Source organism: Scyliorhinus canicula, chromosome 2 (assembly GCF_902713615.1).
Source record: "Scyliorhinus canicula chromosome 2, sScyCan1.1, whole genome shotgun sequence".
Taxonomy (NCBI): domain Eukaryota; kingdom Metazoa; phylum Chordata; class Chondrichthyes; order Carcharhiniformes; family Scyliorhinidae; genus Scyliorhinus; species Scyliorhinus canicula.
This window is the reverse complement of record NC_052147.1, coordinates 46,463,335-46,488,923: the sequence shown is the minus strand read 5'-3', so window position 1 is coordinate 46,488,923 and position 25,589 is coordinate 46,463,335. Positions and strand designations below refer to the sequence as shown.

Below are 25,589 nucleotides of genomic sequence, written 5' to 3'. Positions count from 1 at the left end.
CACCGTGCTGGTGAGGTTCCACCGGTTCAGTGATCGGGAGTGCGTGCTGCGCTGGGCCAAGAAGGTGAAGAGCAGCAATTGGGAGAATAGGGTAGTGCGGATCTACCAGGACTGGAGTGCGGAGGTGGCTAAGCGGCGGTCCGGATTTAATCGGACGAAAGACGTGCTTTATAGAAAAAAGATAAAGTTCGGAATGTTGCCGCCCACGCGCCTGTGGGTAACTTATTCGGACCGGCATTATTATTTCGATTCCCGGAGGAGGCGTGGGCCTTCGTGCGGACGGAGAAACTGGACTTGAACTAGGGGTTGGGGGTTGCGAGGTCGGCGGTAAGATATTAGTGCTGGATTCTGCTGTTGCTGTGTTCTCTTTTTCTTCTGTTGTTTTCTTCTTGTTTTAGTACTTTTGCAATTTTGATATGGTTATTTACGGAGGGGTTGTTCTGCTATGTTTTTGTTTTTGTGCTGTGGGACATTGTCTGGGCTGTGTATCTTGAGGGGAGGGTCGGGGGGGTATGTTGTATTCTATGCCGGAGTGGGGGTATGGAGTGGGGCTGATATTTGGGAGCTGCGTCAGAAGGGTGTGGTGGGGCAGTGCAAAAGCGCGGGCTTTCCTCTGGTTTCCCGTGCTGCGGGGCTGGGGGGTGGAGATGGTGACGGGGGAGGCGGGGCCTTAACTGGTTCTTCCCCGCGCTGGAGCGGTGCCAGGAGAAGGGATAGATTGGGGGATGATCCCACTTCGGGAGGGGTCGGGCTATTGGCGGGAGTTTCCGGGGTCAGCAGAAGTTAGCTGACCCACGGAAGTACAATGGAGGACGGTTCGCGGCTGGGAGGGTTCCTAGCCTGGGGGGGAAGGGAGGGGGGGAAAGGGGAATACCGGGTTGCTGCTGGTAGGGTCAAGAAGGAGCTGGTGGGGGCTGGGGGGACAGAGGTGAGGGGTTGTCGCTATGGGGACGGGGTCGAGCAGGGGGTGCTGGCCTGGGGCGGGCAGTCAACGGGCTATGGCTAGCCGACGGGGGAGGAGGGCGGGACGCCCTCTGATCCGGTTGGTCACCTGGAATGTGAGAGGGTTGAATGGGCCGGTGAAGCGGTCGAGGGTACTGGCTCACCTGAAGGGGCTAAAGGCGGATGTGGCAATGCTTCAGGAGACCCACCTGAGGGTGGCGGACCAGGTCCGCCTGAGGAAGGGATGGGTGGGGCAGGTTTTCCACTCGGGGTTGAATGTGAGGAACCGGGGAGTGCCGATTCTGGTGGGGAAAAATGTGTTGTTTGAGGCATCGGAGGTGGTGGCAGATAAGGGGGGTAGGTATGTGATGGTTAGGGGCAGGCTACAAGGAGAGAAGGTGGTACTGGCTAGTGTGTATGCCCCAAATTGGGACGATGCGGGCTTTATGAGGCGTATGTTGGGACGGATCCCGGATCTGGAGGCGGGAGGTCTGATCATAGGGGGGGACTTCAATACGGTGTTGGATCCTTCACTGGATCGGTCCAGCTCTAGGACGGGTAGGAGGCCGGCGGCGGCCAAGGTACTGAGAGGGTTTATGGACCAGATGGGTGGGGTGGATCCATGGAGGTTTGTAAGGCCGAGGGCACGCGAGTACTCTTTCTTCTCCCACGTACATAGGGTCTACTCTCGGATAGATTTCTTCGTGGTGAGTAGGGGACTGATTCCGAGAGTAGAGGAGGCCGAGTATTCGGCCATTGCAATCTCCGACCACGCTCCGCATTGGATAGAGTTGGAGATGGGAGAGGTGCGAGACCAACGTCCGTTGTGGCGGTTGGATGTGGGGTTGTTGGCGGAGGAGGAGGTGTGTAGGAGGGTCCGGGCAAGTATTGAGGGGTACCTTGAGGTGAATGATACGGGGGAGGTTCAGGTGGGGATGGTCTGGGAAGCCCTGAAGGCAGTAATTCGTGGGGAGCTGATATCCATCCGGGCACACAGGGAGAGGAGCGAGAGGAGTGAGAGGGATAGACTGGTGGGAAGATGCTGGAGGTGGACAGGAGGTATGCAGAGGCACCAGAGGAGGGACTGTTGGGGGAGAGGCGCAGCCTGCAGTCTAAATTTGATTTGCTGACCACTAGAAAGGCGGAGGCACAGTGGAGGAAGGCACAAGGGGCAGTGTACGAACATGGTGAAAAGGCGAGTAGGATGCTGGCTCATCAGCTGCGTAAGCGGGATGCGGCTAAGGAGATTGCTGGAGTGAGAGATAAGAGTGGGAATGTGGTGCGGAAGGGGGTAGAGGTGAATGAGGTCTTCAAGGATTTTTACGGGGAACTGTACCGGTCGGAGCCAACGGGGGAGAGGAGGGGAATGGAGAGGTTCCTTGACGGGCTTTCTTTCCCGAAGGTGCAGGAGGAGAAGGTGGAGGGGTTGGGTGCGCCGATTGAGCTGGAGGAGCTAGTTAAGGGGATCGGGCAGATGCAGTCAGGGAAGGCACCGGGGCCGGATGGGTTCCCGGTGGAATTTTATAAAAAGTTTGTGGATCTAGTGGGCCCCTTGCTGGTGCGAACACTCAATGAAGCATGGGAGGGGGGGACTTTGCCCCCGACGATGTCACGGGCGCTGATCTCGTTAATTTTAAAGAAGGACAAGGACCCCCAGCAGTGTGGTTCATACAGGCCCATATCTCTCCTCAACGTGGACGCTAAGGTGCTGGCAAAAATCCTGGCCACCAGGATAGAGGACTGTGTGCCAGGGGTTGTGCACGAGGACCAGACAGGTTTTGTGAAGGGAAGGCAGCTGAACACGAATGTGCGGAGATTGCTGAATGTCATTATGATGCCGGCGATTGAGGGGGAGGCAGAGATAGTGGTGGCACTGGATGCGGAGAAGGCCTTCGATAGAGTGGAGTGGGGGTACCTATGGGAGGTGTTGGGGAGGTTTGGATTTGGTGAAGGGTTCATTAGATGGGTAAGGCTGTTATATGAGGCCCCGATGGCGTGCGTGGCTACGAATAGGAGGAGGTCGGAGTACTTCTGGCTTTACCGAGGGACCAGGCAGGGTTGCCCCTTGTCCCCCTTGTTGTTTGCACTGGCAATCGAGCCGCTGGCGATGGCATTGAGAGATTCAGAGAGGTGGAGAGGCTTGGTGCGAGGTGGAGAGGAACATAGGGTGTCGTTGTATGCCGACGGCCTGTTACTGTATGTGGCGGACCCGGTGGGAGGGATGCCGGGAGTGATGGAGTTACTAGCCGAGTTTGGGACCTTCTCAGGTTATAAATTAAACTTAGGCAAGAGCGAGGTGTTTGTGGTGCACCCTGGAGACCAGGAGGAAGGAATTGGTAGGCTCCCGCTTAGGCGGGCAGGGGAGAGCTTTAGGTACCTGGGGGTGCAAGTGGCCAGGGACTGGGGGACTCTCCACAAGCATAACTTTACCAGGCTGGTAGATCAGATGGAGGAGGAGTTCAGGAGGTGGGACATGCTGCCATTGTCGTTGGCGGGGAGGGTGCAGTCCGTCAAAATGACAGTGCTTCCGAGGTTCTTGTTCCTTTTTCAGTGCCTGCCCATATTTATCCCCAGGGCCTTCTTTAGGAGAGTGACTAGCAGTATTCTGAGTTTTGTGTGGGCACATGGGACTCCGAGAGTGAGGAGGGTGTTCCTGGAGCGAGGAAGGGATGGAGGTGGGCTGCCACTGCCCAACCTTCTGGGGTACTATTGGGCAGCCAATGTGTCAATGGTGCGTAAATGGGTGATGGAGGGGGGAGGGGCGGCGTGGAAAAGAATGGAGATGGCGTCATGTAGAGGTACGAGCCTGGGTGCCATGGTAACGGCACCGTTGCCGCTCTCCCCTAAGAGGTTTACCACGAGCCCGGTGGTGGCGGCGACCCTAAGAATCTGGGAACAATGGAGACGGCATCGGGGGGAAACAGGGGCCTCGATGGAGGCTCCACTGGGTGGCAACCATCGGTTCATCCCGGGGAACACGGATGGGGGATTCAGGGGATGGCAAAGGGCGGGCATCAGCAAATTGAGGGACCTGTTTATTGGCGGGAGGTTTGCGGGCCTGGGGGAACTGGAAGATAAATTTGGCCTTCCCCAGGGGAACATGTTCAGATACCTGCAGGTAAAGGCGTTTGCTAGGCGACAGGTAGAGGGATTCCCTTTGCTGCCCTCGCAGGGGGCTATGGACAGAGTGCTTTCGGGGGTGTGGGTAGGAGAGGGGAAGGTGTCTGACATCTATAAGGTAATGCAGGAGGTGGAGGAGTCGTCAGTGGAGAAGCTGAAGGCTAAATGGGAGGAGGAACTCGGGGAGCAGATAGAGGACGGGACTTGGGCGGATGCCTTGGAGAGAGTCAACTCTTCCTCCTCATGTGCGAGGCTTAGTCTCATCCAATTTAAGGTGCTGCACCGGGCCCACATGTCCAGGACTAGGATGAGTAGGTTCTTCGGGGGTGAGGACAGGTGCACCAGATGTTCGGGGAGTCCTGCGAACCACGCCCATATGTTCTGGGCATGCCCAGCACTGGAAGAATTCTGGAAGGGGGTGGCGGGGACGGTGTCGAGGGTGGTTGGATCCAGGGTCAAACCAGGGTGGGGACTCGCGATTTTTGGAGTTGCGGTAGAGCCGGGAGTGCAGGAGGCGAAAGAGGCCGGTGTCCTGGCCTTTGCGTCCCTAGTAGCCCGTCGAAGGATTCTGTTACAATGGAAGGATGCAAGGCCCCCAAGTGTGGAGACCTGGATCAGTGACATGGCGGGATTTATAAAATTGGAAAAGGTCAAATTTGCCCTGAGAGGATCAATACAAGGGTTCTATAAACGATGGCAGCCTTTTTTGGACTTCCTGGCTCAGAGATAGGTAACTGGGTCAATAGCAGCAGCAACCCGGGGGGAGGGGGGGGGGGGGGGGGGGGGGGGTGCATTATTGTAGTGTTTATTCTGTAACTTTATAGTGTGTTAATTTGCGTTGTTGTTAAAATGCTGGGTTGTTCATGGGGATGGGGCGAATGTATATGATTGTTAATATTATTGTTATTTTCGGTATTTTACTAAGGTGCGTCAATGTTGTATAAAATCAAAATTTCTCAATAAAAATGATTTAAAAAAAATAAATAATCCTCACCGACTTAGCCTCTCCTCATATGACAATACTGTGATACCAGGAATCAGCCTGGTAAACCTTTGCTGCACTCCCTCCAGAGCAAGAACATCCTTCCTCCGATAAGGACACCAAAATTGCACACAATACTCCAGGTGTGGCCTCTCCAAGACCTTTTGCAATTGTAGTAAAGTATCTTTATTCCTATACTCAAATCATCTCATTATGAAGGCCAACATACCATTTGCCTTCTTTGCTGCTGCTGTACCTGCGCATTTACTTTCAATGACTGATGCAAAAGGACACCTTGGTCTCACTGAGTATGCATCTTTCTCAATTCACATCCATTCAAATAATAATCTGCCTTCCTATTTTTGCTACCAAAGTGGATAACCTCACATTTATCCACATTATACTGCATCTACCATGCATATGCCCACTCACTCAGCCTGTCTGAATCCCATTGAAGCATCTCTACATCTCTCTTACAGCTCACTCTCCCACCCAACTTTGTATCATCTGCAAATTTGGAGATAATACATTTAGTTCACTCATCCAAATCATTAATATATAATGTGAACAGTTGAGGTCCCAGTTGAGGTAACTGTACTAGTTACTGCCTGCCAATCAGAAAAAGGCCCATATATTCCAACTTTTTGCTTCTTGTCTGCTAACCAGCTTTCTATCCATCTCAAGACACTACCCATAGTCCCATGTGCTTTAACTTTACATATTAATCTGCCATGCGAGACCTTGTTGAATGTCTTCTGAAAGTCTAAATAAACCACATCCACAGGTTCTCCCTGGTAAACTCTACTAGTTACATATTCAAAAAATTCAAGTTGTTTTGTCAAGCATGATTTTCCTTTCGTAAATCCATGCTGACTTTGTCTGATTACACCATTGTTTTCCAAATGCTGTCCTATGGAATCCTTGATAATTGGTCTCGAGCAACGTCTCTACTACCAACGTTAGGCTCACTGGGCTATAGTTCCCTGTTTTCTCTCTACCTCCTTCTTTGAATAGCGGCGTTACATTCACTATCCTCCAATCTGTAGGAACCATTCCAAAGTCTAAAGAATTTTGGAAAATGACCACCAATGGATCTACTATTTCTAGGGCCACTTCCTTAAGTACTCTGGGTTGAAGAATATCAGGCCCTGGAGATTTGTCCACCTTCAATCCCATTAATTTCCCCAAAACCATTTCTTTACTAATACTAATTTCCTTCAGATGCTCACTAAAACTTCTCAGAACTTCCGTACATTATTCATGTCTTCCTTTGTGAAGACAGAAGAAAAGTACAAATTTAGTTCCTCAGTCATTTCTTTTTTCCCCCCATTTCTGACTGTAAGGGGCCTTAATTAGTTTTAAAAACATTAGTTTTTATCAATTTTTTGAAGCCTGCCATTGCCTATCTGCTGTCCTTCCTTTCAGTACTGTTTCCCAATCCATCATAGCCAGCTCATGGCTCATACCATCATAGTTACCTTTATTGAGGTTCAGGACCCTGGTCTCAGAATCACTATTCACCTTGATAAAGAATTCTACCATATTATGGTCACTCACCCCCAAGGGTTCTCTCACAACAAGATTGCCAACTAATCCTTTCTCATTGCACAACACCCAGTCCAAGATGGCCTGTTACCTTGTTGGTTCCTCAACATACTGGTCCAGAAAACCATCCCATATACACTCCAAGAATTCCTCTTCTATTGTACTGTGACCATTTTGAGTCACCCAATCTACATGCAGATTAATGTCACCCATAATCACAGATGTTCCTTTATCGCAGGCATCTCTGATTTCCTGTCTCATGCTATTCCCAACATTATCACTGCAGTTTGCTGGTCTGTATACCAAATGTTTTTTTGCTCCTTGATGTTTCTTAATTCGACCCAGACAGATTCCACATCATCTGTACTAATACCTTTCCTCAATACTGTATGGATGTCTTCTTTAAGATACAATGCAATGCCAAGACCTTTTCTGTCTCTCCTTCCTAAAACTGAATATCCCTCAATGTTTAGTTCCCACCCTTGGTCACCTTGGAGCCAGGTCTCCATAATTCCAACTATATCATTTCCCTTTACATCTACCTGCGCAACTAATTCATCCATTTTATTTTGAATGCTCCGCGCGTTCAGGTACAAAACCTTAAGGCAAGTCCTTTTTTAAAATAAATTTAGAGTACCCAATTATTTTTTTCCAATTAAGGGGCAATTTAGAGTGGCCAATCCACCTTTCGTGCACATCTTTGGGTTGTGGGGGTGAAGCCCACGCAGACACGGGGAGAATGTGCAAACTCCACAGTGACCCAGAGCTGGGATTCGAACCCAGGTCCTCAGCACCGTAGGCTGCAGTGCTAAGCACTGTGCTGCCCTTAGGCTAGTCCTTTTAAGGTTCCTTGTCCCATCCTTATTTTTTTACCGCGGCATTATCTGATACATGCCCTTCAGTCCTCTGCCCATTACTTTTCTTATTTTCCGTTCTGTCTTTTTCTCTTGTTCTTTATTCCCCCTTCTCTGAATTCTTACATAGGTTCCAAACCCTGCCATACTAGCTTAAACCCTCCCCAACCACTTCTAGAATGTACACCCGCCCCCCCACCTCCCCACAAGGACATTAGTGCCAGTCCTGCCCAGGTGTAACCCGTCCAGTTTGTACAGGTCCCATCTCCCCCAGAACAGGTCCCAATTCCCCAGGAATCTGAAACCCTCCCCCTCACACCATCTCTTCAGCTATGTATTCATCCGATACATCCCACCATTTCTACTCTAAAAGTGGCACTGGTAGTAATCCTGAGATCACTGCCTTTGAGGTCCGACATCTCAACTGTATTCCTAGTTCCCTATATTCTGCTTTCAGGACCTCAACCCTTTTTTTTTTAAACCTATGTCGTTGGTACCAATGTGCACCATGACCACTGGCTGTTCACCCTCCCCCTCCAGAATGTCCTGTAACCATCCCGAGACATCCTTGACCCTAACACCAGAGAGGAAACATACCATCCTGGAGTGTTGTTTGGAGCCACAGAAATGCCTGTCTATTCCCCTTTCAATTGAATCCCATATAACAATTGCTACCCCTGACAACCCCCCCCCCCCCCCCCCCCCCCCCCCCCCCCCCCCCCCCCCCAGCAGAACCAACCAACCATGGTGCAACAAATGTGGCTGTTGCTGCTTTCCCCGAGAGGTCATTCCCCTCAAAAGTATCCAGAATGGTAATCCTGTTTTTCAGGGGAAAGGCCACAAGAGATTCCTGCACTGCCTGCCTAGCTGTCCTGCTCTGCCTGGTGGTCACCCATTCCCTTCTCATCTGTGGAGTCTGAGCCTGCGGTGTGACCACCTCTCTATACATGCAATCCATGATCCTCTGCATCTCACGGGTGCTCCACAGTGTCCCAGCCGCCACTCCAGTGCCGAAACTTGTGCTACCAGGAGCTGTAGCTGGAGACACCTCCTGCACACATGCTAGCCCCGGCACTTTCCCTTGTAGCCTCAGCTGCAGCAGGGCAAGACCACTTTCTGAAGCAAGGAGGAAAAGCAAAGAGCACCTCTTCACTCTGCGCCGTATTCCAATCCCCGCTCTGTGCCCGCGCCCAATCCCCGCCCGCGCCCAATCCCCACTCCGCGCCCAATCCCCACTCCGCGCCCCAATCCCCACTCCGCGCCCCAATCCCCACTCCGCGCCCCAATCCCCACTCCGCGCCCCAATCCCCACTCCGCGCCCCAATCCCCACTCCGCGCCCCAATCCCCACTCCGCGCCCCAATCCCCACTCCGCGCCCCAATCCCCACTCCGCGCCCCAATCCCCACTCCGCGCCCCAATCCCCACTCCGCGCCCCAATCCCCACTCCGCGCCCCAATCCCCACTCCGCGCCCCAATCCCCACTCCGCGCCCCAATCCCCACTCTGCGCCGAATTCGGAAGTTTAAAGCTCCCGCTGTCTGTGCATTAACTCCGGATGTGGCCTTTCTCCCATTGCTCGTGCACAAAACTCACTGCAAGTGCATTTTGAAGCTTTTTCTTTAAATAGAGCTGAGATTGTCTGAGCTGACTCCGATAACTCACACAACAGTCAAGCTTCAAATTATGTCATCAACATTTCTTGCCTGCTAATCAGGCTTCTCTGTCTGTGACCTCACTCTGGATTTGTCCTCTCTCCGCCTGCTCTTGCGCAAAATTCACATGGTGGGTTGGCGGGGGGGGGGGGGGGGGGCGGAAAGAGGGATGCTCACCTGAGGGCGGAAAGGTTTCGGGAGGGGGAGGATTCGCGTTTGAGTTAACTCACCCGTGCTGCCCGGTGCAGGTTGTTGACCTTCTTGCGGCACTGCAGGCCAGTCAGCCTGGTCACACTGCCCGAGCTGACAGCCACTGAAACCTCAACCCAGGCAGCACTTGCTGCCCTGTGGCTCACCGTCCAGGATCCTTGGAGGAACAAGACATCCCTCCTGGCCCCGGCCGCATCTAGGAGCCTCCCCAGGACTGTGTCTCCAAACCTTGTTGCCTGGCATCTCAGCACCATGGCTGCGAGCTAAGGGGTTGGCTGTGCAAGTGCTGTTTAAATGCTGCTCGACCTTGTTAGCGGGGGGGCTGGCGATTGCGGTCCTGACAACTTAGCTGGTGAGCCTTCATTTGTAGCATGAAGCCCATTGGACCTCGCTAAGTTGACCAATTAACATTGTAATGCGTTGCTGGCCTCGCCAGGCTGAGTGCCAGGAAGCTTGCGGCAGTTCCCGCTGGCTACCACACTTAGAAATCTTTCCGGAGAATTGCACCCATTTTCTTTTGCTGCACTTAAACAAGAGATTGAATGAGTCACAACTTGAGCTTTAACAGAGATGATAGGTGACGATGGAAAATGCCCGGCCGTTAAGAATGCACAACTGCTGCATATCTGTCAGATCATCAATGAAAGCCTCTAATATGCTCTCTCCAATTAGTATAGATGGCCTGCCACAGGGCATCCAGTCATTACGGAAGTGTAAGTTGAGCTTGGTCAATGTATCAGATCTGAGATTGCAGGAGTGCCTTTGGTAAGATGGCACATTTCATCAATGTGTCCAAACCTCTTCAAACCTCTGTGGATTTGAGATGTCATGTATTCGGGCTGGCATTGTGGTCACCTCAATATGTGAGTGTGCGCAATATTGACCGGAGAGAGTGAAGATGTGTGTCTGGGTGGTGCTGGAATATTATGCCTGGACCTTTGACCTCATTATGGCGGGATGGATGAACCCGTTCCCGCACCAACATGTGATTCGGAGAGCTACTCGCCGATGCATAATTAAATAGCTTCCGAGTGTGAAATCAATCTTGACTTCCCGCCACACCGCCCAATGGGAAACGCATCATGAACCCCGTCTGCTATCAGACTTAGTCTCCAAAATGGAAAACTCTGTCCGTGGAGCTTTTCAGCATTTACTTAGGATGTCAAAGGGGTCAAACATTTGGATCAGGTGGTATCTGCCCCTTCTGAAATCAAATTGGTTCCCATTTATTAAGTTATTTTTACATAGTTCTGGTTCGGTTTCTAATAATCTGCTCTATTATTTTGTTGATCATTAATGTAAAGGACTTACAATTTCCCAGATTTATTTTATTACAGTTCTTATAAATAGTTATAGAAATCACACATAACTGATGCTGTTTCATTTTTTAAATATAAATTTGGAGTACCCAATTATTTATTTTTCCAATTAAGCAGTAATTTAGCGTGGCCAATCCACCTAACCTGCACATCTTTGGGCTGTGGGGGTCAAACCCACGCAGACCCAGGGGGAATGTGCAAACTCCACACGGACAGTGACCCAGGGCCGGGATTCGAACCCGGGTCCTCAGCGCCCAAGTCCCAATGCTAACCACGGCGCCATGTGCCACCCTCCTGATGCTGTTCAATGAGTAAAATTATGCCTGTGATATTGGCAACGTACTTTGTACTATAAGTTGTTCCATTGGCTCATTCTGGAGTACATGGAGCTGCACAGGTTGTAAAATAATAATAAACCCCTATTGTTTCGATTGCCACGGTAATTAATCCACATGTACCAGAGCTGAAAATTATCCGCATCAACTGGTGAAGCTAATATTAGGACTGCATATATAATTATTGCATTAGCATTGTTTCATTGCACATATGGAACAGACACCAGCTATCTTTACTCAGATAATAACCATCGTGGATAACTGGACGACCCCACCTTTTCAGTCAAAGGAAGCTTTACCACGAGAAAAGAAAAACAGTTTTCCTTTCTTCTCATTCCAAAGCCCAATTAATGAATTGTCATCCGTCCTACTCGTGCAAATGCTAAAGTTACTCTATCGAAAACAATACTCACGGAAAAACAAGCTGAAGGAGATGAAGTGTGCTGATCTCATGTTGCAGGAATACTTTCCTCGGCTGTTATGCAATCTAAGTTTGTACTTTACAGTAAACTTTGAACCATCTGTGGCAACGTCAAGTGTAGAGGTAAACTGCCGCACATTAGTTAAACAGTAATGAGGTCTAGTGCTCAGTAATAAAAGCAAAAAACGCTGGAAATACTCGGCAGCTCTGAAACATCCGTGGAGAGGATAACAGCTATTGTTTCAGAACGTGATCTTTCATCAACCCTTCTGAGGGAACAGACATGGACCTGAAATGTTAACTCTGTTTCTCTCCCCACAGATACTGCCTGACCTGCTGAGTATTTCTAACATTATCTGTTTTTATTTCAGATTTACAGCTTCTGCGGTATTTTGCTTTCGTATATTGCTTCGTAACACGTTCTCTAACATTTCACTCTTTCAGGTCCAAAGACCTCAATTCATAGGTACAGGTAGCCATTTCATATTGCGCTCAATTAGCTGTGAATTGATGCCACTTGTGCTGATCAAGGTGTGAGACATTAGCGATGGACAATTAACTATTTGTTCAATGTCCCCCCCATGGGGAGAAGCAAGCTTCCAGGTCCTGAGCAAATGTAAAGTAATCTCAACTCTCATCAACTTTAAAAGTTCACCTTTTGCTGCACCGATGTAACATTATTTCATTTCCTGGAATCCTGTTGTTCTAGGCCTGCATTCACTAGAGTTTAGAAGAATGGGAGGGGATCTCACTGAAACATATATAATTCTGAAAAGGCTGGATGGGCTGGATGTAGGGATAATGTTTCCTCTGGCTCGGGTGTCACAATAGATTTTGGAAGGAAATATTCTAGATACTAAAGGCATCAAAGGGTCTGGGTAGACAGTGAGAGTATGGTGTTGAGGTAGAGGATCAGCCAAGATTATATTGAATGACGGAACAGACTGTAATGATATGTATATAGGCAAGCTAGTGAAGGGTTAATTATTACATCTCTGTGTAATTCAAACACTAGAGGGCACCACCATATCTCAGTATATAAATCAGACCTCAGGGAATGCTGGGTGATTAGCAAAGGAGAAAGCCTGAGAACAGCATGAGGAGTTGATTAGATTAGAGAGAGTTAACAGAAGGATATTATTAGTGACTATTAGATTATTGATTACTAATCGGGGGGGTGGCGATCTTGGTGGGAAAGAGGGTGTCATTCGAGGCGTCGAACATTGTGACAGACAGTGGCGGTAGGTATGTGATGGTAAGCGGTAAGCTGCAGGGGGAGCGGGTGGTGCTGGTCAATGTATACGCCCTGAATGGGGACGATGCAGGTTTCATGCGGCGCATGTTGAGCAGGATCCCAGACTTGGAGACAGGGGGGCTGATAATGGGGGGGGAATTTTAACACGGTGCTGGATCGCCCCAGATCTAGGACGGGTAGGAGGCCGACAGCGGCTAAGGTGCTGAGGGGGTTTATGGACCAGATGGGAGGAGTTGACCCATGGAGGTTTACGAGACCGGGGGCCAGGGAATTTTCATTCTTCTCCCAAGTTCATAAGGCCTATTCCCGGATTGATTTCTTTGTCATGAGTAGGGCGCTGATTGCGAGAGTGGAGGATACTGAGTACTCGGCGATAGCCATTTCTTTTTTTAAAAAAATATTTTTAGAGTACCCAATTATTTTTTCCAATTAAGGGGCAATTTAGCGTGGCCAATCCTCCTACCCTGCACATCTTTGGGTTGTAGGGGTGAAACCCACGCAGACACGGGGAGAACGTGCAAACTCCGCACTGACAGTGACCCAGGGCCGGGATTCGAACCCGGGTCCTCAGCACCGTAGGCTGCAGTGCCACCATGCTGCCCTCGATAGCCATTTCTGATCATGCCCCACATTGGGTGGACCTCGAGCTGGGGGAAGAGAGGGACCAGCGCCCGCTTTGGCGCTTAGAGATGTGGTTGCTGGCGGACGAGGAGGTGAGCAGGCGGGACCAAGGATGTATTGAGAGGTACCTGGAGGCCAACGACCATGGGGAGGTCGGAGTGGGGATGGTCTGGGAGGTACTGAAGACGGTGGTTAGGGGATAGTTGATCTCCATTCACGGCCCACAGGGAGCGGAGAGAGCAGAGAGAGAGGGAGAGGTTGGTGGGGGAGATGGTGAGGGTGGACAGGAGATACGCGGAGGTTCCGGACGAGGGGTTGCTTAGAGAGCGGCATAGCCTCCAGGCCGAATTTGACCTGATTTGTTTTTTTATAAATTTAGAGTACCCAATTATTTTTTCCAATTAAGGGGCAATTTAGAGTGGCCAATCTACCTAGCCTGCACATCTTTGGGTTGTGGGGGTGAAACCCAAGCAGACACGGGGAGAATGTGCAAACTCCACACGGACAGTGACCTAGGGCCGGGATTCGAACCCAGGTCCTCAGCGCCGTAGGCAGCAATGCTAACCACTGTGCCGCCCCTGAATTCGACCTGTTGACCACCAGGAAGGTGGAGGTGCAGTGGAGGAAGGCACAGGGGGCGGTGTATGAATATGGGGAAAAGGCGAGCCGAATGCTGGCGCACCAGCTTCGGAAGTGAGATGCAGCCAGGGAGATTGGTGGAGTTAAGGATAGGGGAGGGAACGTGGTGCGAAGTGGGGTAGTCATCAATGGGGTCTTCAGGGACTTTTACGAGGAACTGTGTCGGTCCGAACCCCCACTGGAGGAGGGGGGGGGGGGGGGGGGGTGGGTCGTTTTCTGGACCGGCTGAGATTCCAGAGGGTGGAGGAGGGGCATGTGGTGGGATTGGGGGCGCCGGTTGGGTTGGAGGAGTTGGTCAAAGGGATAGGGAGCATGCAGCCGGGGAAGGCACCGGGGCCGGATGGATTCCCGGTCGAATTCTATAAGACTTATGTAGACCTGTTGGGCCCTCTGTTGGTTTGGACCTTCAACGAGGCAAGGGAAGGAGGGGCTTTGCCTCTGATGATGTCTCGGGCGCTGATTTCCTTGATCCTTAAGCGGAACAAGGATTCCCTGCAGTGTGGGTCATACAGGCCGATCTCACTCTTAAATGTAGACGCCAAGTTGTTGCCGAAGATTTTAGCCACGAGGATAGAGGACTGTGTGCCGTAGGTTATCTACGAGGATCAAACAGGGTTCGTGAAGGGGAGGCAGCTGAACACTAACATACGGAGGCTCTTGAATGTTATAATGATGCCGGCGGTAGAAGGGGAGGCAGAGATAGTGGCGGCGATGGATGCGGAGAAGGCCTTCGATAGGGTAAAGTGGGGGTACTTGTGGGAGGTGCTGGAAAGGTTCGGGTTTGGGGAGGGGTTTGTCAGGTGGGTCAGGCTGCTATATGAGGCCCCGGTGGCCAGTGTGGCCATGAATAAAAGGAGGTAAGAGTATTTTCGGCTACACCGAGGGACGAGGCAGGGGTGTCCCCTGTCCCCCCCCTGCTCTTTGCGCTGGCAATTGAACCCCTGGCCATGGCGTTGAGGGAGTCGAGGAACTGGAGGGGGCTGGTGCGAGGTTGGGAGGAACACCGAGTGTTGCTCTATGCGGATGACTTGTATGTGGCGGACCCGGTGGGGGGGATGTCGGAGGCGATGAAGATTCTCAGGGAGTTTGGGGATTTCTCAGGGTACAAGCTCAACATGGGGAAGAGCAAGCTGTTCGTTGTTCACCCAGGGGACCAGGAGGGGGGGGATTGGTGAGCTCCCACTAAAAAGGACAGAGAGGAGCTTCAGGTACTTGGTGGCCAGGAGCTGGGGGGCCTTGCATAAGCTTAACCTCACAAGGCTGGTGGAGCAAATGGAGGAGGAGTTTAAGAGGTGGGACATGTTGCCGCTGTCTCTGGCGGGTAGGGTGCAGTCAGTCAAGATGACGGTGCTCCCAAGATTTCTGTTCCTGTTTCAGTGCCTCCTCATCCTTATTCCGAAGGCCTTTTTCAGGCGGGTTAATAGGAGCATTACGGGGTTTGTGTGGCCGCCGGGGACACCGAGGGTGAGAAGGGTGTTCCTGGAGCGAAGTAGGGATGGGCGGGGCTGGCGCTGCCCAATCTCTGTGGGTACTATTGGGCTGCCAATGCAGCGATGGTGCACAATGGGTGATGGAGGGGGAAGGGGCAGCATGGAAGAGAATGGAGATGGCGTCCTGTGTGGGCACGAGCCTGGAGGCGCTGGTGACGGCGCCGCTACCGCTTCCTCCAACGAGGTATACCACGAGCCCGGTGCTGGCGGCTACCCTCAAAATTTGGGGGCAATGGAGACGGCACAGGGGGGAGGTGGTGGCCTCGGTGAGGTCCCCGATACGGGGGAACCACTGGTTTGTCCCAGGGAGAATTGACGGCGGGTTCCTGAGTTGGCACAGGGCAGGTATCAGGAGGATGGGGGACCTGTTTGTGGATGGGAAGTTCGCGAGCCTGGGTGAGCTGGAGGAGAAGTTCTGGCTCCCCACCGGGGAACACCTTCAGGTATATGCAGGTAAGGGCATTTGTCAGGCGGCAAGTGGCGGAGTTCCCACTGTGGGAATTACTCTAATGATTGGTGGATTCTTTGTCATCAACTCAACAGACCATTCTGGATCAAAAGACAAAGAACACCGACATATTACACCAAGGATAATATAACACAGACTATATCGGAGAGACCAAACGCAGACTGGGTGATCGTTTTGCTGAGCATCTTCAGTCTGTGCACATTCAGGATCCTGACCTTCTTGTTGCTTGCCATTTTAACAAAAGACCCTGCTCCCATGCCCACATGTCTGTTCTTGGCCAGCTGCAATGTTCCAGTGAAGCTCAACGCAAACTGGAGGAACAACATCTCATCTTCTGGTTAGGCCTTCCGGCCTGAACATCGAATTCAACAACTTCAGATGATCAGCCCCACCTTGACCCATTTGTTTTCATTTCATTTTAACTGTCTTTTACCATTTCTTTCTTTCTTAATATACATTTAATTTCCCCCCCCCCCCCCCCAATCTTATCCACCTTTCCTGCACCTTTCTCCTCTTTGCTTCCCCTTCCCCTCCCCCACACCTACAGTTCATCCTCTGATGTTAGTTTCCCTGCTGTTTGACCTTTCACATCTTTTGTCCTCTCTGGAGACTGTCATTAACAATCTTTCCTCTTGGTATCCATGGCCATTAGCACCCGGTTTCCCTGGGTTTCTGTGGCTATGACTCATCTTTCATTCTCACTCCACAGTATAAATATTTCCCACTGTCTGTCTGTTAGCTTTGACAAAGACTCATCAGACTCGAAACGTTTGCTCTTTTCTCTCCCTACAGATGCTGCCAGACTTACTGAGATTTTCCAGCATTTTCCCTTTCATAACACAGACTACAAGGGCCGAATGTCTTACGCCTGCTCTTACTTTCTATGTGTCTCGGAATGAGATTCCATTCCTAATTTATGAACCAATTAGTCTTGTGTTGAGGCTTCCTGACTACTGGGGAACTGGATTGAGATTGTGCAAACTCATTTTACGTGGCATCATTACACCCAACAAGGCTGGCATCCTTCAGCCTATGTTAGATTCAAGACCATGGCTGAATTTTTATGGAGTCAGGAAGATCTGTGGAGTGTTCAAAATGGCGGGCAGAACCCGGATCTAGATGTTCCACCCCCATTCCAGGCATTTCTGATATGGACAGCTGTGTGAAAGGGGCAGGCTCACTACGTTGCAATGCATCACAACTGTCAGGCGACTGAGGGTTGGACTTCTTACTGCAAACTTCAGTGACACTGGTAAGATCATTCATTCACACGTCCACCCGCTCATTGTATTTGCCACTAAGCAAGTATAGGTATCCATTCTTTAATAATGGGAGATATAACACCACACGAGAACCCATCAGTGATTAAAATGCCTTTACAATTTTTGAGATCAGAACTCCATTGTGGTGCTCCCCACGTGTTGCCTCAGAGGAGGTGGAGACAATCTGCTCACCTCTCTGTCCATGAGGCATTGAAGAGCATCGGGGTCCATCTCTTTGTGCAAGTTCCTGTTGACAAACCTACCCGAGACTGCAGTACCTGAAATTCTACAGGGGCAGCCTGGAGCACGTACTGCATTTCAGAGCTCTGTCGGAGGGGCCGGGGAAGCAGGGGAAAATGAGGAACTGCTCACAGCAGGCTCATTCCCTTCTATTACCTAGCCATGGGTTGGCTTTCTGGGTGATTGGATAGGGTGCCACAGTCATTCATTCCGTTATCTGTGGTGCCACCAGCGAGAACGGCCTGTTATGGGTTTGCAGCTCCTCATGTATTCTCTGGAGGCCAGTGCTCATACTCTGAATGGACTGCTCCAGAGAACACAATGAGTCTCGTTGCCTTTGCAGGAATTCACCCTGCATCCATAGGGAATGGTGTAGCCTGTGACTCCCCGTGAGATTGGCCATTCACTCTCATGGTTTGATCTCATGCAGTCAAGCTCTTCACGGCGATGGACTTCTCTACTCACAGTGCATGAGCGCACATTACCTCAGGGAACTCCATCAGGTGTCCATTCACCTGCTGGTCCAGGTACTGTGACTTCTGAGGCCCCGTCTCTACAGCAGCTGCAGCAACATCATCACTGCCTTCCCTTCTCTGATGGAGTTGTCCACATATGTCTTTGACACCTTCTTCTGCACTCTGGTACTGTGTCCTTCACCACAACCAACTCAGAATGTGGAAATCTTTTCATCCTCTTCCTGATGCTCAAGGGAAATTCCAGTTCTGGGAGGGTGGGAATGTGGCAATAGGATCTGTGTGAGACACAAGAGTTCATTAGCATAATCCTTCTTCAGTGTGAGTGCACATTGCAGTTACAGGTCATTATTAAAACTGGAACTCTTCCTTTATGTTTTAACATGTGCCAACTCATCATTATGTCTGATTCATCTCCCCCATGCTGAGCAACCATCACCACCACCACTGAAACTATGATTGAAGATGCCTTTAATACCACCTTTGGCACCAGCAGTGGATGATTTGCCATCTCCTGCACTGGTCTGGGAAGGCACATGCACTATTTTCATAGCCCTCTACTCTATTTGATCAATCACCCTGACTTTAACATGTACACCATCTGACCAGGCCATCACCTTAGCATTTTGAGCTCTCTTCTCCTGAAGTGAACACTAAAGACCATTCTAGTGACTTTGAACCTGGTATCCATGTATGAGCATGATATGTTTGGCTGGGTGTCAAAGTGCATATTAAGATGCCCCCCCCTCCCCCCCCTTGTATATGCTTGGATATACAAGTGTGTCAGTGCCATTCGGTCATACTTGTAGATGGGGCATAGGTAGCAGCTCTGTCCCATCAGAAGTCTCGGTATTCTGAGACCCAAACCAAAGGAAAATGTGGGTCATAACTATATCACTGTAGTTGTTGGAGTTCTGTTATAATATCTTTACACATTAAACAGATGTTTTCAATGATTGCTCAATAACTAGACCAAAACCCATTTTGCTAACCCATCTTTGGTAGTATTAAATCTTTCATGTCTGTTGTTCCAACATTCAACACACTCCAATTAAGTATACTAAAATCCATTTGCCATTCCTAAATCTATTATTCATTTTTTCACTGGCCACCTGAACACAAAACTTGATCTCCTCATGAAATGTATGCATGATTTTATGCACAATATATAGTTTATGAGAACAGCAAACAGAAAATATTGCTTTTCCATGATTTCATACCAGGTAGATAGACTGCCAGAGGTTGGGACATGTGATGGAAATTGAGTAGAACAAATCCCTGTTTAATGTTGTTTCATTTTAACATTGGTCAGTTTTGTGGGGGCCACGAGGAATCCAGCACAAATTCATATTATCAAATAGAAAGCAACTTTATTTACAAGACTCTGTACACAGGGCCAGTAATTCACTACTGATTCCCTCTCTAGCCAGTACCACACAGGGCCAGTAATTCACTACCGATTCCCTCTCTAGCCAGTACCACACAGGGCCAGTAATTCACTACCGATTCCCTCTCTAGCCAGTACCACACAGGGCCAGTAATTCACTACCGATTCCCTCTCTAGCCAGTACCACACAGGGCCAGTAATTCACTACCGATTCCCTCTCTAGCCAGTACCACACAGGGCCAGTAATTCACTACCGATTCCCTCTCTAGCCAGTACCACACAGGGCCAGTAATTCACTACCGATTCCCTCTCTAGCCAGTACCACACAGGGCCAGTAATTCACTACCGATTCCCTCTCTAGCCAGTACCACACAGGGCCAGTAATTCACTACCGATTCCCTCTCTAGCCAGTACCACACAGGGCCAGTAATTCACTACCGATTCCCTCTCTAGCCAGTACCACACAGGGCCAGTAATTCACTACCGATTCCCTCTCTAGCCAGTACCACACAGGGCCAGTAATTCACTACCGATTCCCTCTCTAGCCAGTACCACACAGGGCCAGTAATTCACTACCGATTCCCTCTCTAGCCAGTACCACACAGGGCCAGTAATTCACTACCAATTCCCTCTCTAGCCAGTACCACACAGGGCCAGTAATTCACTACCGATTCCCTCTCTAGCCAGTACCACACAGGGCCAGTAATTCACTACCGATTCCCTCTCTGGCCAGTACCACACAGGCCAGCTCTATTTATACAATTGCTCTGCTATTGATTGCACCACCCCCTCCTCTTATTGGGGGAGCTCATTTCCTCAAGTACCATGGGGTAGCCTATTGTCCCCAGCCAATAGGATCAGGGCAGGCTATAACAATCAGTTAATTTAGTCTGCAATCTTGTTTAATGTGATGAGATTCATATTACTATAATTTCCCCAGTCTGATGTAGGGGCCAAGTGACCTTAATGGTGCCATTTTGAAGTGCCCTTTCCCACTCCCTAACCTACCCAGTCACTGCTGATCCTTCAGGTCTGCAGCCTCTCCCAGAAATCTGCTGGTAATAGGCCCATTATCCCAATAATTTACTCACCAATGGATTGTGTTTGGGACATCAGGTCGAGGCAAGTCTCCTTTCTGCTGTGGTAAAACCAGAGGTGAAGCAGCTGTTATGTTTTTAATAATGACCTAAAGGCTCCAATTTCCCACAAGGGATTGTGCAAACAGATTGTGGGTTCGTTAATTGAGACTAGGCACGTAAGAACATGTACACAGAGGCATCAAGCTTGAAGACATCAGAGCTGCAGAGTTGAAAAAAGGATCAGCAGTGAGTGGGAGATTCTACAAGTAGAAAGTTACCATATTTCTTTTTTTATTTTTAAGGTGTCAAGAATCCTGAATAAAATAAAGATTTAAGATTTGGATACAATAAAGTTTAAAGAATTGGATAAAAGGGAATTGATAAGAATGCAACTACGCTGGAGTGTTTTTGCTATGCGAATTAGCTTAGCAGACATTTACTTAAGTGAAGTGGAGAACAATAGAGTATAGAATTATAAATGCGAAAACTACAGAAGAGTTGAGTTCAAAGTGGAGATGTAAGAAGGCATGTCACACTTCTGTGCTAAAAGGCTGATTTCTTAGGCAGGGTGTTTGATAAAATATGAGATCAAAAGGGAGATGCTGTATATCAGTAGCAGGGTTAGCTCTGTACTGGAGTAGAAGAAGGTGGTTCACCGTTATGATCATAGCTACATCCAGCTGGAAAGAGAAGTTCTCCCCAAAGCAGGATTCTATGCTCAAAGCTGCTGTCTGAAAACCTTAAAGTTCCCATTAAATCGGAAGAAAAGCTTCCCAAAATTAAAGACACAACTCGCGTGTGTGTGTGTGTGTGGTAACTGTTTGCTGGATTTAGCTTATAGAGTTAGACTGGATGGGATGTTGTTTTGGGAGAAGGGGCATTTCTCAGAGTTTAGGAATGTAGATAGATGTGGGATTAGCTTAATTCAAGGATAATATGTGTTTAATCATTATTGTATTTAAGTATACCATTGTTTTGCATGGTGGCATTTCTTGTTGTATGTATGTTTTTATTTGAATGATTGCAACAAGACTGGAACTTTCCTCACTGGTTTGTAAAACTTCCCTCACCTTATGCCAAATTGAAAAGTAAATAATCAGAAACAGTGTTCCAAGATACCCTTCTGGGTTTTGGGGTACCCCACGTTTACTATCAGCGGGGCTCGTAAAGTTTATTTTATTTCAAAAGTTATTTCAGTTACCAATGTGGAAATGTAGCAATATAAATTATTTCAACTTGGGCATAATGTTCTAATGGTTTGTGGGACGAGGAAGGTGCTACAGAACCTAATTGCAGCTTTTACATTGGTTTATTGGGAACTGTTTCACTTTGATTTTCAGGAACACAACTATAACTTTTTTTTGATTAATTTAGTGTGCCCAATTCATTTTTTCCAATTAAGGGGCAATTTAGCATGTTCAATCCACCTACCTTGCACATCTTTGGGTTGTGGGGGCGAAACCCACGCAAACACGGGGAGAATGTGCAAACTCCACACAGACAGTGACCTAGAGCCGGGATCGAACCTGGGACCTCGGCGCCGTAAGACTGCAGTGCTAACCACTGTGCCACCATGCTGCCCTCACAACTATAACTTTAAGTGAGAACTTACTGTATTTCCAAATTACATATGGAAGTGGATTTCATGTCACTAAGATGCCTATATTTATGGAGCTTCTAAATACATTGCTTCACAGCTCCAGGGTCCCAGGTTCGATTCCCGGCTTGGGTCACTGTCTGTGTGGAGTCTGTGCTCCGGTTTCCTCCCACAAGTCTCGAAAGACATGCTGTTAGGTAATTTGGACATTCTGAATTCTGTGTACCCGAACAGGCACCGGACTGTGGCGACTAGGGGCTTTTCACAGTAACCTCATTGCAGTGTTAATGTAAGCCTATTTGTGACAATAAAGATTATTATTATATTAGCCAGAGCACACGTATTTCCTTAAGAATTCTAGACTGTATTGGGCCTGAACTTCCTCAGAGTGGCAATCAGCATCAAATTGCCACGCTGTGTCCGAGTTCTTTTCCCAGTGTGTCTCGCTGTACCTTCCGACGCATGCCGGGTAAGATTCAGGCAATCCAGCATGTCCCTGGGGCCTAGCATTGAAGGTAAATGTCTGAGGTAAGTGGACAGAAGTTTTTTTTTGGGGGGGGGGGGGTTGGAGTATTGTAAATCGGGAAGGGGAGGAGTTGAAGATTAGGTGGAGGGGTTGAAGGTTGGGTGGGTGGGGGGGGGGGTGGTTAGAGGTCAGCAGGGATCAGAAATCAGAGGTCAGGGTGGGGTCAGACCTGGGGGGGGGGGGGGGGGGAGGGTGGTGGTGGTGGGTGGGTGGGGGGGGAGGTGGTGGTGGTGGGGGGTGGTGGTGGTGGTGGGTGGGGGGGAGGGTGGTGGTGGTGGTGGTGGTGGTGGTGGTGGGTGGGGGGAGGGGGGTGGTGGGGGAGGTGGGTGGGGGGGGAGGGGGGTGGTGGTGGGTGGGGGTTGATGGGGATGAGTTGGGCCTGGCATTGGGGAATGGGAGAAGAGGCCCTATTGGGTGGGGGATTTATATGTGTGGGGTGTAGTCAGTAGGTGAGGGGGGGGGGGGGGGGGGAAGAAAGTGTTCCCTTGTGGGTCGGTCTAGGTCTGTACAATAGTCATCCAAAAGCTAGAAGTTATTTAAATCATTCTAACTTTTAATGGGTAATTACTGGGATAACCCAGATGAACTTTGTGATTTAAATCACCTTTTTGGATGGCAGAGCAATTTCCCAGAGGAAGTTTACATTTCTGGGCAATGGGTGGGGGGTGGTTTAGTTCAGTTGACTAGACACCTGGTTTGCTCGCAGAGCGAGGCCAGCAGCGCGGGTTCAATTCCCGTACCGGCTGAAGTTATTCATGAAGGCCTCGCCCGAGGTGTGGTGACCCTCAGGTTAAATCACCAACAGTTAGCTCTCCTCCTCAAAAGGGAAAGCAGCCTTTAATCATCTGGGACTATGGCGACTTTACTTTACCTGGGAACCTAAATCGGGGTTTCCCAAGCACATGATATCTGGTCCATCCTAATAAAGAGAGTTAGAAAAGTCAGCCCCATTCAATAAATAAATTATTCTAAGTGTTGCATGTCATAACAGTATTTAAGTTTCATTCAATTAGCGTGGCTAACTCTACAAATCCATAAAGTATTTCTGTAATACATAAATATGTTACATTGTCTGGGCTGGATTCGGAAGTTTATTTTTCGATGATATTTGGACACTATCAGGGAACACTACAGAATTACTATACAAAATGCATATCTTCCTCACTGCAAATTGGTCACATTGGCAAATAACACCAGTGCATGCCAGCCAAGCCTGCTGAAACATCCAAGAAGCATTCAGCCAAAAGTTTCAGGTGAACAGAACCATGGGCTGGTGAGTTTTGAAACAAGTTTCTTTTATTCATTCATGGATTGTGGGTATCGCTGGCTGGACCAGCGTTTATTGCCCATTCCAGATGGCCCTTGAACGGAACGGTTTGCTAGGTCATTTCAGAGGGACAGTTAAGAGTCGATCGCATTGACGTGGATCTAGAATCACACATAGGCCAGACAATAGCGCTATACCACCTTATAAAAAGTGCAAAGTGTTAGATATTGGAAAAATTCGTGGAGGCCATACTTACTGAATAAGATCAAACTGACGAAGAGATCGGACAGGAATAGTGGATTCGATGTCTACCAGATCTCGCATTCCAAAGCCATAGCCAACAAAGCAACCTAATGCTTCGTATTAGTGAAATATAGGCCTCATTACCATAGGTAGTTCTTTAAATGGAGGCCCTAAAGTGATAAGCGTGATGAATGGATTGGCAATGACACTGCTACCTAGTTTCAGAAAATTGAGCGATGAGGATTGTTTAGGAAACAGACTGAAGCCCAAAAAGGAATCTGGAGGTGGAGGTGAGGGGGTAGAATACAATGGGAGAGGGGTGGAAGGAGGAAGCTAATTTCTGGAGGTATCCCAAGATCTGAAGCAAAATAAAATTTGGGAGTAATTCAAGTTAAACCATGTCTGTAGGCCGAGGGATAATCACAGAATTATGTAATTCAGAAGGATGGTTAATTGTCCCATCATGCCTGTGTGGAATTATTGTTACAACGGTGAAACTTTAAAATGTTTCCTTTTAAAGTGAAATAGAATGTCCTGGACAGGGAGATGGTCAGATTAAACTAAACTCTGCACAGAGACAGGCCCATGTGATCTGGTTGTCATGGGGAAAAAGGCACATGCCAAACCTATAGAAAATCATGTGCCAGTTTTCACACCTTGACACAACAGCTGACTTTCTTGACACATACACACAACACAGATTCAGAGATGAGGAGAGGAAGACAGAAACAGCTGCTATTGTAAAATACAGAGTAAATTATTATTATGGGTCAGCCACCAATCAGTTTGCTGCTAAGAAATGGTTCTGATTTCAAAGACTTAGGAATTGTGAAGAGTGGCTAGAGGGTGCCTTGCTGCCGGAAGGGATACCCAGAAGACTGTGTAGAACAAATTTTTTAAAACAAAAAAGTTGTGGTGGTGTGGCAGGACGAAGGGAGCTTGCTGAAAAGTCAAGAAGTGTGTGGGACCTAATTTTCAAGGATACATATTGGCTAATGTGAAATATTGGGCACGATTGTACCAAATGGTAACAAAGTCCCATAGCGAGCGCATTTAGTCGCATGTTTCCCGGTGCTCACAGCGCCAAAAAACACAAAGCTATGAAACTAAACTTGATAAGCGACCTCCATGGGAAATGCGAGTGCTTACCTGTGAAGTTCCAAGCGGAATTCCCCAGCACATCTTTAGGGTATCATTACAATCTGCCACTGGGGAGGTCTGGACATTATGGCCCATAACACACAGGAGTAGCCTATTTTGAATTCAAGTGTAACTGATATTCAAACTTTACCTGGTCTCCCTTGGGTTATCATTGGATAGATGTTATCAGGGCCATAGTGACAAATGAGGAAATTCTGCCTCTAGAAGGATTCAAAATTGATGAGAAAATGTTGGATAGACTGCCGGTACTTAAAGTTGACAAGGTACCGGGACAGGATGAGATGCATCCAAGGATACTGAAGGAAGGGAGAGTGGACATTGCTGGGGCTCTGGCCACACAGCCTTTCAGTCTTCCATAGTCTCAGGGGACATGCCAGAGGACTGGAGAATTGCAGATAATACACCATTGTTTAAGAAAGTTTGTCAGGATAAGAATATGAATTACAGGCCAGTCAGTGTAGCTTCAGTGGTGGGCACGTTTTTAGAACAAATATTCGGAA

At 48.9% G+C, this 25,589-nt stretch overlaps 1 protein-coding gene across 1 annotated transcript in view; it reads right to left on the bottom strand.

Moving 5' to 3' along the window:
* The window catches only part of amn (amnion associated transmembrane protein), a 52,061-nt gene extending 40,630 nt beyond the window's left edge, over positions 1-11,431 (bottom strand). Inside the window, exon 1 of the mRNA XM_038777336.1 lies at positions 11,373-11,431. Coding sequence (XP_038633264.1) covers positions 11,373-11,412 — 40 coding nt within the window. The 5' untranslated portion in view covers positions 11,413-11,431. The remainder of the gene's footprint in view (positions 1-11,372) is intronic.
* Positions 11,432-25,589: the final 14,158 nt, after the last annotated feature.